The sequence below is a fragment of the Mobula birostris genome, chromosome X (assembly GCF_030028105.1).
Source record: "Mobula birostris isolate sMobBir1 chromosome X, sMobBir1.hap1, whole genome shotgun sequence".
Lineage (NCBI taxonomy): Eukaryota > Metazoa > Chordata > Chondrichthyes > Myliobatiformes > Myliobatidae > Mobula > Mobula birostris.
In genome coordinates, this window is record NC_092402.1 from 36,550,219 (window position 1) to 36,562,673 (window position 12,455).

Consider the following 12,455-nt stretch of genomic DNA (forward strand, 5'->3'; position numbering starts at 1 on the left):
CGGGTGTTCAAGTTCAACAGTGCGTGACAGGGAATGAGGAAAGGTGTAGCTGACTCATATCATTTCATATTGCCAAATCGTATCGTTTCTTCGCAGCCTGGTAGCACATCTTTGTGGCCCAGTGGTTGCGGACCACTGCTGTATAACACAAGGCAAAGTGCAGCAGTTGTACTTGATGGCCAATACCCAACTGTTAACCCATTGGATTCCCTTACAATAGTTATCCTTGTATTTTGATCAGATAGAGTTATAGAACAATACAGCACGGAAACAGGTCCTTTGGCCCATCTAGTCTGTACCAAACCATTTAATCTGCCTAGTCCCATCGACCTGCACCCGGACCATAGCCCTCCATACCCCTCCCATCCATGTACCTATCCAAATTTCTCTTAAATATTGAAATTGACCTGGCATCCACCACTTGCTCTGGCAGCTAGTTCCCCACTCTCACCACCCTCTGAGTTCCTCTTCATGTTCCCCTTAAACATTTCACCTTTCACCCTTAACTCATGCCCTCTAGTTGTAGTCTCACCCAACCTCAGTGGAAAAAGCCTGCTTGCATTTACCTTATCTATACCCTCTATATCCCTGATTATTTTTTATACCTCTATCAATTCTCCCGAATTCTTCTGCATTCTCAGGAATAAAGTCCTAACTTACTCAATCTCTCCTTATAACTCTGGTCCTCAAGTCCCGGCAATATCATTGTAAATTTTCCCTATACTCTTTCAATCTTATTTACATCTTTCCTGTAGGTAGATGACCAAAACTGCATACAATACTCCAAATTAGGCCTCACCAACGTCTTATACAATTTCAACATAACATGCCAACTCCTGTACTCAATACATTGATTTAAGAAGGCCAATGTGCCAAAAGCTTTCTTTTCAACCCTAGCTACCTGTGGAGCCACTTTCAAGGAATTATGTATCTGTATTCCCAGATCCCTCTGCTCTATCACACTCCTCAGTGCCCTACCACTAACCATGTAAGACCTACCCTGGCTGGTTCTCCCAATTGCAACACCTCACACTTGTCTGCATTAATCTCCATCTGACACATTGCAGCCCATTTTTCCAGCTGGTTCAGATCCCACTGCAAGCTTTGATTGTTGATCTCACTATCTACTACACCCCCAATCTTGGTGTTATCCACAAATTTGCTGATCCAGTTTACCACATTATCATCCAGATCATTGTTATAGATGACAAACAACAGTGGACTTAGCACTGATCCCTGTGGCATACCACTAGTCACAGGCCTCCAGTCAGAGAGGCAACCATCTACAATCACTCTCTGGGTTCTATTACGAAACCAACATTTAATCTAATTCACTTACACATCTTGAATGCTAAGCGACTGAACTTGCTCAACCAGCCTCACATGTGGGACCTTGTCAAATGCCTTACTAAAGTCCACGTAGACAACATCCACTGTCTTGCCTTCAAGAACTTTCCTGGTAACTTCCTCGAAAAACTCTACAAGATTGGTTAGACATAACTTAGCACGCACAAAACCATGTTGACTATCCCTAAGCAGTCCCTGTCTATCCAAATACTCATTTATCTGGTCCCTTAGAATACCTTACAATAACTTTCCCATTACTGATGTCAGACTCCCCAGCCTATAATTTCCTAGCTTATTCCTTGAACCTTTCTTGAACAACAGAACAACATTAGCTACCGTCCAATCCTCCAGCACCTCACCTGTGGCTAAGGATGTTTTAGCATCTCTGCTATGGCCCCTGCAACTTCTGCACTTGCCTCCACCAGGGCCAATGGGAACACCTTGTCAGACCCTGGGGATTTATCCACCCTCACTTGCCTCAAAACAGCAAACATTCCTCCTTCGTAATCTATATAGAGTCTATTATCACACTGCTGCATTTCCTCACATCTCTGTGAAGGACTCTCTCTGTCTCTCAAGTAAATACAGATGCAAAAAAAAAAAAAAAAAATCAATTTAAGACCTCCCTATCTCTTTTGGCTCCACGCACACTGTAGATTACCACTCTGATCTTGCAGAGGACCAATTTTGTCCCTTGCTATGCTTTTGCTCTTAGTCTTAGTCATAGTCATAGTCGTACTTTATTGATCCCGGGGGAAATTGGTTTTCGTTACAGTTGCACCATAAATAATTAAATAGTAATAAAATCATAAATAGTTAAATAGTAATATGTAAATTATGCCAGGAAATAAGTCCAGGACCAGCCTATTGGCTCAGGGTGTCTGACCCTCCAAGGGAGGAGTTGTAAAGTTTGATGGCCACAGGCAGGAATGACTTCCTATGACACTCTGTGTTGCATCTCGGTGGAATGAGTCTCTGGCTGAATGTACTCCTGTGCCCAACCAGTACATTATGTAGTGGACGGGAGACATTGTCCAAGATGGCATGCAACTTAGACAGCATTCTCTTTTCAGACACCACCGTCAGAGAGTCCAGTTCCATCCCCACAACATCACTGGCCTCACGAATGAGTGTGTTGATTCTGTTGGTGTCTGCTACCCTCAGCCTGCTGCGCCAGCACACAACAGCAAACATGATCGCACTGGCCACCACAGACTCGTAGAACATCCTCAGCATCGTCCGGCAGATGTTAAAGGACCTCAGTCCTTTAGGAAATAGAGTCTTCTATATCCTCAGTCTCCTCAGGAAATAGAGACGGCTCTGACCCTTCTTGTAGACAGCCTCAGTGTTCTTTGACCAGTCCAGTTTATTGTCAATTCGTATCCCCAGGTATTTGTAATCCTCCACCATGTCCACACTGACCCCTGGATGGAAACAGGGGTCATCAGTACCTTAGCCCTCCTCAGGTCTACCACCAGCTCCTTAGTCTTTTTCACATTAAGCTGCAGATAATTCTGCTCACACCATGTGACAAAGTTTCCTACCGTAGCCCTGTACTCAGCCTCATCTCCTTGCTGATGCATCCAACTATGGCAGAGTCATCAGAAAACTTCTGAAGGTGACAATACTCTGTGCAGTAGTTGAAGTCCGAGGTGTAAATGGTGAAGAGAAAGGGAGCCCCAGTGCTGCTGATCACTCTGTCAGACACACAGTGTTGCAAGCACATGTACTGTGGTCTGCCAGTCAGGTAATCAAGAATCCATGATACCAGGAAAGCATCCACCTGCATCGCTGTCAGCCTGTCCCCCAGCAGAGCAGGGCGGATAGTGTTGAACGCACTGGAGAAGTTAAAACATGACCCTCACAGTGCTCGCTGGCTTGTCCAGGTGGGCGTAGACATGGTTCAGCAGGTAGACGATGGCATCCTCAACTCCTAGTCGGGGCTGGTAGGTGAACTGGAGGGGATCTAAGTGTGGCCTGACCATAGGCCGGAGCCGCTCCAGAACAAGTCTCTCCAGGGTCTTCATGATGTGGGAGGTCAATGCCACCGGTCTGTAGTCATTGAGTCCGCTGGGGCGCGGCGTCTTCGGCACAGGGACGAGGCAGGACGTCTTCCACAGCACAGGAACCCTCCGGAGCCTCAGGCTCAGGTTGAAGACATGGCGAAGTATTCAACATAGCTGAGGGGCACAGGCTTTGAGCACCCTGGTACTGACACCATCCAGTCCTGCAGCCTTGCTTGGGTTGAGACCTTTCAGCTGTCTTCTCACCTGTTCAGCTGTGAAGCCCACCGTGGTGGTTTCGTGTGGGGAAGGGGTATAGTCATGAGAGCAGGGTGGGGGACTGTGAGGAGGGGTAAGAGGGGAGAGTGGAATATGTGTTGGTTGGGGGCCGACAACAGATGACTCATGTAGGGGATGGGCAGGGACCACGATGTCAAATCTGTTAAAGAACAGGTTAAGTTCGTTGGCCCTGTCCACACTGCCTTCAGCTCCTCTGTTGCTAGTTTGCCGGAACCCAGTGATGGTCCTCATCCCACTCCAGACCTCTCTCATGTTGTTCTGCTGGAGTTTCCACTCAAGCTTCCTCCTGTACCTGTCTTTAGCCTCCCTGATCCTGGCTTTGAGGTCCCTCTGTATTGCTCTCAGCTCCTCCCTATTTCCATCTCGAAATGCCCTCTTTTTAGCATTCAGGATGTCCTTAATGTCCTTTGTTACCCATGGCTTGTTATTTGAATAACAAAGGACAGTTCTTATCGGAGACATTGCAGTCCACACAGAAGTTGATGTAATCATAGTCATAGTCATACTTTACTGATCCCGGGGGAAATTGGTTTTCGTTACAGTTACACCATAAATAATAAATAGTAATAAAACCATAAATAGTTAAATAGTAATATATAAATTATGCCAGTAAATTATGAAATACGTCCAGGACCAGCCTATTGGCTCAGGGTGTCTGGCCCTCCAAGGGAGGAGTTGTAAAGTTTCACACATCAAAGTTGCTGGTAAACGCAACAGGCCAGGCAGCATCTATTGGAAGAGTTTCAGTCGACGTTTCAGGCCGAGACCCTTCGTCAGGACTAACTGAAGGAAGAGTTAGTAAGAGATTTGAAAGTGAGAGGGGGAGGGGGAGGATCACAAAGGATCACAAAGATACAAGTACACCAGTGGCTCTGCTTCATTGGGAGTTTGAGCAGATTCAGTATGTCACCAAAGGCTCTAGCAAATTTCTACAATAAAGAGCATTCAAGCAATACACGTCAAAGTTGCTGGTGAACGCAGCAGGCCAGGCAGCATCTCTAGGAAGAGGTACAGTCGACGTTTCAGGCCGAGACCCTTCGTCAGGACTAACTGAAGGAAGAGTGAGTAAGAGATTTGAAAGTGGGAGGGGGAGGGGGAGATCCAAAATGATAGGAGAAGACAGGAGGGGGAGGGATGGAGCCAAGAGCTGGACAGGTGATTGGCAAAGGGGATATGAGAGGATCATGGGATAGGAGGCCCAGGGAGAAGGAAAGGGTGGGGGGCAGAAACCCAGAGGATGGGCAAGGGGTATAGTCAGAGGGACAGAGGGAGAAAAAGGAGAGTGAGAGAAAGAATGTGTGTATAAAAATAAATAACGGATGGGGTACGAGGGAGAGGTGGGGCACTAGCGGAAGTTAGAGAAGTCGATGTTCATGCCATCAGGTTGGAGGCTACCCAGACGGAATATAAGATGTTGTTCCTCCAACCTGGGTGTGGCTTCATCTTTACAGCAGAGGAGGCCATGGATGGACATGTCAGAATGGGAATGGGACATGGAATTAAAATGTGTGGCCACTGGGAGATCCTGCTTTCTCTGGCTAACTCTTCCTTCAGTTAGTCCTGACACTAACTCTTCCTTCAGTTAGTCCTGATACTAACTCTTCCTTCAGTTAGTCCTGACTTCTCTAACTTCCGCTAGTGCCCCACCTCCCCCTCGTACCCCATCCGTTATTTATTTTTATACACACATTCTTTCTCTCACTCTCCTTTTTCTCCCTCTGTCCCTCTGACTATACCCCTTGTCCATCCTCTGTTTCTCCCCCCCCCACCCCCGTCTTTCTCCCCGGATCTCCTGTCCCATGATCCTCTCATGTCTCCTTTGCCAATCACCTGTCCAACTCTTGGCTCCATCCCTCCCCCTCCTGTCTTCTCCTATCAATTTGGATCTTTGGATCTCCCCCTCCCCCTCTTACTTTCAAATCTCTTACTAACCCTTCCTTCAGTTAGTCCTGACGAAGGGTCTCGGCCTGAAACGTCGACTGAAACTCTTCCAATAGGTGCTGCCTGGCCTGCTGCATTCACCAGCAACTTTGATGTGTGTTGCTTGAATTTCCAGCATCTGCAGAATTCCTCTTGTTAAGTTGTAAAGTTTGATGGCCACAGGCAGGAGTGACTTCCTATGACGCTCTGTGTTGCATCTCGGTGGAATGAGCCTCTGGCTGATTGTACTCCTGTGCCCACCCAGTACATTATGTAGTGGATGGGAGACATTGTCCAAGATGGCATGCAACTTAAATAGCATCCTCTTTTCAGACACCACTGTGAGAGAGTCCAGTTCCATCCCCACAACGTCACTGGCCTTATGAATGACCCCACAACATCACTGGCCTTAGGAATGATGCACTCTGTGAGCCCATCAATATCCTCTCCATGTGGCTCACAGAGTGCCTGCCGGTCTGTCACCTGAAAACAACCCTGGAGCGCCTCATAAGCCTCCTCCGACCATTTCTTAATATATCTGTGGAATCCCTTAGGATTCCCCATCTCCTCATGTCTTCGTTTAGCCCTCCTGATTTCCTTCTTAAGTGTTCTCTTGCATTTCTTATACTCCCCAACTACCTCATTTGTTCCTTCCTGCCTATACCTGTTATGCACCACCTTTTTCTGAACGATAACTGCAATATCTCTTGAAAATCAAGGTTCCCTAAACCTGTTATCCTTGCCTTTTATTCTGACAAGCACATATGAACTCTGTATTCTCAATATTTCACTTTTGAAAGCCTCCCACTTATCAAACACATATTTTCCAGAAAACAACCTAACCAATTCCACACTTTCCAGATCCTTTCTGATACTATCAAAATTGGCTTTTCTCCAAATTACAATCTCAACCTGTGGACCAGACCTTTCTTTTTCCATATTTACTTTGAAATTAATGGCATTATGATCACTCAATGCAAAGTGTTCCCTTACACAAATTCTGTCACCTGCCTTGTCTCATTTCCTAATAGGAGATCCAGTGTTGCACACTCTCTTGTTGGGACTTCTAAGTAGTGATTAAGGAAACGCTCGTGAGCATATTTGACAAACTCTATGCCATCTAGACCTTTTATAGTATTGGAGTCCCAGACAATATGTGGAAAGTTAAAATCACCTACTATCACAACATTATGTTTCTTGCAACAAACTGCTACCTCTCTACAAATTTGCTCCTCTAAATCCCTCATACTGTTGGATGGTCTATAATATAATCCTATTAATGTGGTCATACCTTTCTCATCCCTCAGTTCTATTCATAAAGTCTCATTAGATGAGCTCTCCAGTCTGTCCTGACTGAGCACTGCGTGACATTTTCTCTGACTAGTATCGCCACCCTTCCCACCCTTGGTTTTAATCCAACCCTCTCTATCACATCTAAAACAACATAACCCCCGAACACTGAGCTGCCAGTCCTGGCTCTCTCGCAACCAAGTCTCACTAATGGCTACAACGTCTTAATTCCATGTGGTGAACCACGCCTTAAGCTCATCCACCTTTGCTAAAATACTCCTTGCATCAGTCGCACCATGTTCAACCTCTTGATTCCTGACCTTTTATGTAGTTTTAACCATATCTTTCTCCACAATCACTCCACTATTTATTCTGGTGCTCTGTTTCCCATCCCTCTGCAACTCTAGTTTAACCACGCCCTCCCCTCCATGTAGCATTAGCATACCTTCCCACTAGGATATTAGTCCCCCCCTCCAGTTCAGGTGGAACTGGAGGGGTCTGATCTCCCTGGTATGTGGAAAGTATGAATAAACTATGGAGCAGATCTCATGCAGCTGGATTCCAGTGGTTTAGTTTATAACTTGTTTGTCATTAACAAATTGAACAACAGCAGTTGTGAGTCTTTTCATTTCCGAATGCACATTTGAAAATTACTGTATGTGTGTGTTAAGAAAAGAAATTAACTTCACCATGTTTTGACCCTATTTACTTCAGAGAGCCAAAGATGTTATGCTCAAGTTTTTTTCTTGCGTCAGATTACTCTAATGCCTGTAAATATTAAAGGAAAGACAGTGAAACGTTGACGGCTGATTGATTAAGAATATGAATGAGTATGAATTATGTTTAAAGAAAAACAGGAAGAATTTGAAGAGAGAGCTGATGTTTGGTTCTTAATGTACACTTCCCATTGATTTGAAACATTAGCAGACACTTGGGAGCAAGATGCTAACTGTCAATAAATGGCCAATAAGCAAATGGAGAAAAAAAAAGGAACATACCCTTCAGTCACTTATTCTTCAGTAATGGATTCTAAATTCTAACATAATATGTAAACATTCAACCATAATGATTCATTGGGAAGGATGAATATTTGAACATTTGCAAATAATCTATTTTTTGTTCTTGCCAGCATGTGGGTTTATTAACCACTTATAAAAAAACTACACTTGTATCTCCTGCCTTATTAAATTCTTTAACAAGTCATTTATGAATGGATTTTTTTTTGTTGATTGTGGCGTGATCTAGAAGTACCAATAGTAAATAGATCTTACAGTGGGGAGCTAGGATCCATTGCAGCTCTTGCCCTCTGAGGCAAAATGAATGGATGTTATATCTTTTCTCAATGGAAAAATTGACCCTTAGAGTTGGGCCTGAGATCAGGTTTAGGAGGTTGCTGTAAGTCAGAACAACCGTGCTGGAGCTGGGTGATAGGGGAAAGGTTTTGATACCTGTGGAGAAGGTGTTTGGGTGGCCTGTAGTGCAACTTTGGAGTTGGAAGGTGAAGGAGATGATCAAGGCCCAAGCTGTGTTTGCAGGAATTGTGCCAAGCAGTGCATGAAGTGAGAACAGTTTCTCCACTGATGACCTCTGTAGTTCATGAGTCGTAAGCGTGGGAGAACGAGAACCCAGGCCCTGGAATGGGGGCTTGATTTTTGGTAGATTACAAAGTCAGAAGACCAAGACAATATCTATTAACAAATAGATATTTGTTGATAGATAAATCAACAGCAGGAGAAGATAAGGAGGACCAGGCAGAGCTAAAGAGACTTGCCTATTAGTGCCACAGGCCAGACCTAGAGTGGAAAGGTCAGTTTGTCCTCTGAGAATCTACAGTGGTAAGTCCCAGAACAAGTGGTACTTGTTTTTTTTTTCCATAATGTTCCCTAAAATAATATTGCAAAAAAAATGACATCATCCATGTGTCCCTGATGTGAAAATCATGCCACAAGAGCAAAGGTTATAGGCCCAGTCACACAAAACAGCCAGATGATCAGGAAAAGCTCAGCATTATGCATTTACATTTCTGATTCACTTTGTTAAGCTGAATGTTTTGTTTTTTTGCAGAAATGCTCTTTTCCAGTTGATGGCTGGTGTTCGGCAGGGTAATCAATTGCACTTCCAGCTGAAAGCCGACTGTTGTTCTGATGTATTTCAGTTGCCGACATGATCTTAGATTTATTCTGCCCAATGAATTCCCCTATTCTCCTCTTACAAATTTTGCTTGGTTCCTGAGGCCAAGAATACAGCTGGTGTTGTGCTACTAGACCTATCATTGCCAACTGGAGAGCAAATGAGAGACCTTGGCAAGGATTCTAATTGCATTTGCAGCGTGCTTTCTTGCAACTATGACAAGGGGCTCAATGGCATGGGAACCATGTTGGCACTATGACAGTGTGATGAAGCACTGCTGGTGCTTTGTAATGTTTCTCCCCTGTTGGTTAATAGCTTTGACTTTGTCACTAGGTACACCTCATGCAAAAGCTTGCAAATATTGCAAATGTTCATTAACCATTGCATCCTTACATCACAGATGCTACAGTTGCACACAGACTCATATTGTGGTATTTGTCTACCACTAATGCTTTGAAAAGCATGAATATTTTTAACATTTTGTATGCACAGTATATATCTCCCCTCTTCTCTTGACCTCATGCTTTGTTACGTAACACAATTAAAAATTTAGTGCATAAATAATAATGCCCTTAACAGTTGCTGGTTTTATCCTGTTATCACTGAAAACAGCTGTTGATAATTTCAATTCAGAATTTATGTTGAATAAGTAGAAGGGTGTGGTCTTCTCCAATGTTGTTTCTTTTTTTATTGGATGTTACTCTAATTCTGTAGCCAAACTTCAATATTTAGTAACATCAGTGCACGTGTGGGAATAGTTGATATATATTCTTGCAAAACTACCATGCACAAAGGCTTTCATTTTATACCAAATCGTTTTCATTATGCAGTTAACTTCGTGGAATCAGATTATTTAAAACATAGCATTGTTAGCACTAAATTATTAGTGTCACTATTAATTGGTTAAATATTTCACTCATAACTGATTATTTTTTATGTGGCAGAACCTGTAAAAATACACATATGGTTTGCCTCTCTTAGGTTTTATCCCCCTTATTTTTCCCCGTGACGGCAATGACATATCAAAGTCTGTGGTTAAACAGCAGTGAGAAAATTGATAATGTCCTATTCGTCCGGTTCACAGATAATTCAATAATGGCAGTCAAAATTGCTGAGTTTAATCATCTCCCCACCTGAGTTCCACAAATAACTTTCCCAAGAGAAAACAATCAATGGGGTTCTGGAGCAGGCTTTTTTTTTTGCCTTTCCAAAGTCTGCATTCCCCTGCTGCTTGAGAGAGCTGTGATTAATATGGAACAAATGAAATTTATGATGTGCACTGCGTGCTTGTGCACATACAATAATATCATTAATACAGGTGCATCCAGGATTGGTTGTCAGCAGCATATTCTGGGAATAATACAAATTCAGGTGAATTCCCACATTGATATTTCAAATCACCATGCTTAAAACCTGCGTATCAAGATTTTCTCGTGCTGCTAAGTAAATAAGTGAAGTTGCGATCTATCCCCCTTGATACTCACCGTCAGCTGAAACAGAGCAAATTAATACATGAAGTGTTTGGAATATTTACGTTTCTACAAAATAGAAACAGCTTTGTTAAAAAGTATACTTGAAGAACTGCAGTTATACCCATAAAATTGGGGATACGAGACTGCAGACACTGAAATCTGGAGCAAAAAAAAGAGTTGCTGGAGGAATTCAGCAGGTCAGTCAGCAAATGGGCAGTTGAAGTTTTGGGTCAAGACTTTTCATCTGGGCTGAAAGAGTAGAAAGGAGATAACTATTAAGAGTTGATTGGGAGGGCTAGCGCAAGAGCTGGCAAGGGATAAGTGGATCCAGGTGAGGAGGGTTGTTTGACAGATGGAGTCGTGTGGGGGGAGGAAAGAATGGAGATTGTGACAGAGGCTGGGAGGCAATAGGTAGAGGCAACAAGGGCTGCAGATGATGGAGTCTGATTAGAAGGGAAACATAGAACATAGAGAACATAGAACATAGAATAGTACAGCACGGTACAGGCCCTTCGGCCCACAATGTTGTGCCAACCCTCAAACCCTGCCTCCCATATAAGCCCCCATCTTAAATTCCTCCATATACCTGTCTAGTAGTCTCTTAAACTTCACTAGTGTATCTGCCTCCACCACTGACTCAGGTAGTGCATTCCATGCACCAACCACTCTCTGAGTAAAAAACCTTCCTCTAATATCCCCCTTGAACTTCCCACCCCTTACCTTAAAGCCATGTCCTCTTGTATTGAGCAGTGGTGCCCTGGGGAAGAGGCGCTGGCTATCCACTCTATCTATTCCTCTTATTATCTTGTACACCTCTATCATGTCTCCTCTCATCCTCCTTCTCTCCAAAGAGTAAAGCCCTAGCTCCCTTAATCTCTGATCATAATGCATACTTTCTAAACCAGGCAGCATCCTGGTAAATCTCCTCTGTACCCTTTCCAATGCTTCCACATCCTTCCTATAGTGAGGTGACCAGAACTGGACACAGTACTCCAAGTGTGGCCTAACCAGAGTTTTATAGAGCTGCATCATTACGTCGCGACTCTTAAACTCTATCCCTCGACTTATGAAAGCTAACACCCCATAAGCTTTCTTAACTACCCTATCCGCCTGTGAGGCAACTTTCAGGGATCTGTGGACATGTACCCCGAGATCCCTCTGCTCCTCCACACTACCAAGTATCCTGCCATTTACTTTGTACTCTGCCTTGGAGTTTGTCCTTCCAAAGTGTACCACCTCACACTTCTCCAGGTTGAACTCCATCTGCCACTTCTCAGCCCACTCCTGCATCCTATCAATGTCTCTCTGCAATCTTTGACAATCCTCTGCACTATCTAGAACACCACCAACCTTTGTGTCGCCTGCAAACTTGCCAACTCACCCTTCTACCCCCACATCCAGGTCCTTAATAAAAATCACGAAAAGTAGAGGTCCCAGAACAGATTTTTGTAGGACACCACTAGTCACAATCCTCTAATCTGAATGTACTCCCTCCACCACCACCCTCTGCCTTCTGCAGGCAAGCCAATTCTGAATCCACCTGGCCAAACTTCCCTGGATCCCATGCCTTCTAACTTTCTGAATAAGCCTACCATGTGGAACCTTGTCAAATGCCTTACTAAAATCCATATAGATCACATCCACTGCACTACCCTCGTCTATAAGCCTGGTCACCTCCTCAAAGAACTCTATCAGGATTGTAAGACACAATCTGCCCTTCACAAAGCCATGCTGACTGTCCCTGATCAGACCATGATTCTCTAAATGCCCAGAGATCCTATCTCTAAGAATCTTTTCCAACAGCTTTCCCACCACAGACGTCAGGCTCGCTGGTCTATAATTACCCGGACTATCCCTACTAACTTTTTTGAAGAAGGGGACAACATTCGCCTCCCTCCAATCCTCCGGTACCATTCCCATGGACAACGAGGACATAGAGATCCTAGCCAGAGGCTCAGCAATCTCTTCCCTCGCCTCGTGGAGCAGCCTGGGG

The 12,455-nt window shown here is 44.1% G+C and overlaps 1 protein-coding gene across 7 annotated transcripts in view; it reads left to right on the forward strand.

Moving 5' to 3' along the window:
- The window catches only part of LOC140191900 (acyl-CoA-binding domain-containing protein 4-like), a 107,632-nt gene that overhangs the window by 70,173 nt on the left and 25,004 nt on the right, over positions 1–12,455 (forward strand). The window contains exon 11 of one of the 7 annotated variants that reach the window (XM_072249744.1): positions 8,925–9,512. The exons of the other annotated variants lie outside the window; for them this stretch is intronic. Within the exon in view, the coding sequence (XP_072105845.1) occupies positions 8,925–8,966 (42 nt within the window). The 3' untranslated portion in view covers positions 8,967–9,512. Of the gene's footprint in view, positions 1–8,924; positions 9,513–12,455 lie in introns of those variants that run through there. 7 annotated transcript variants of the gene reach the window in all.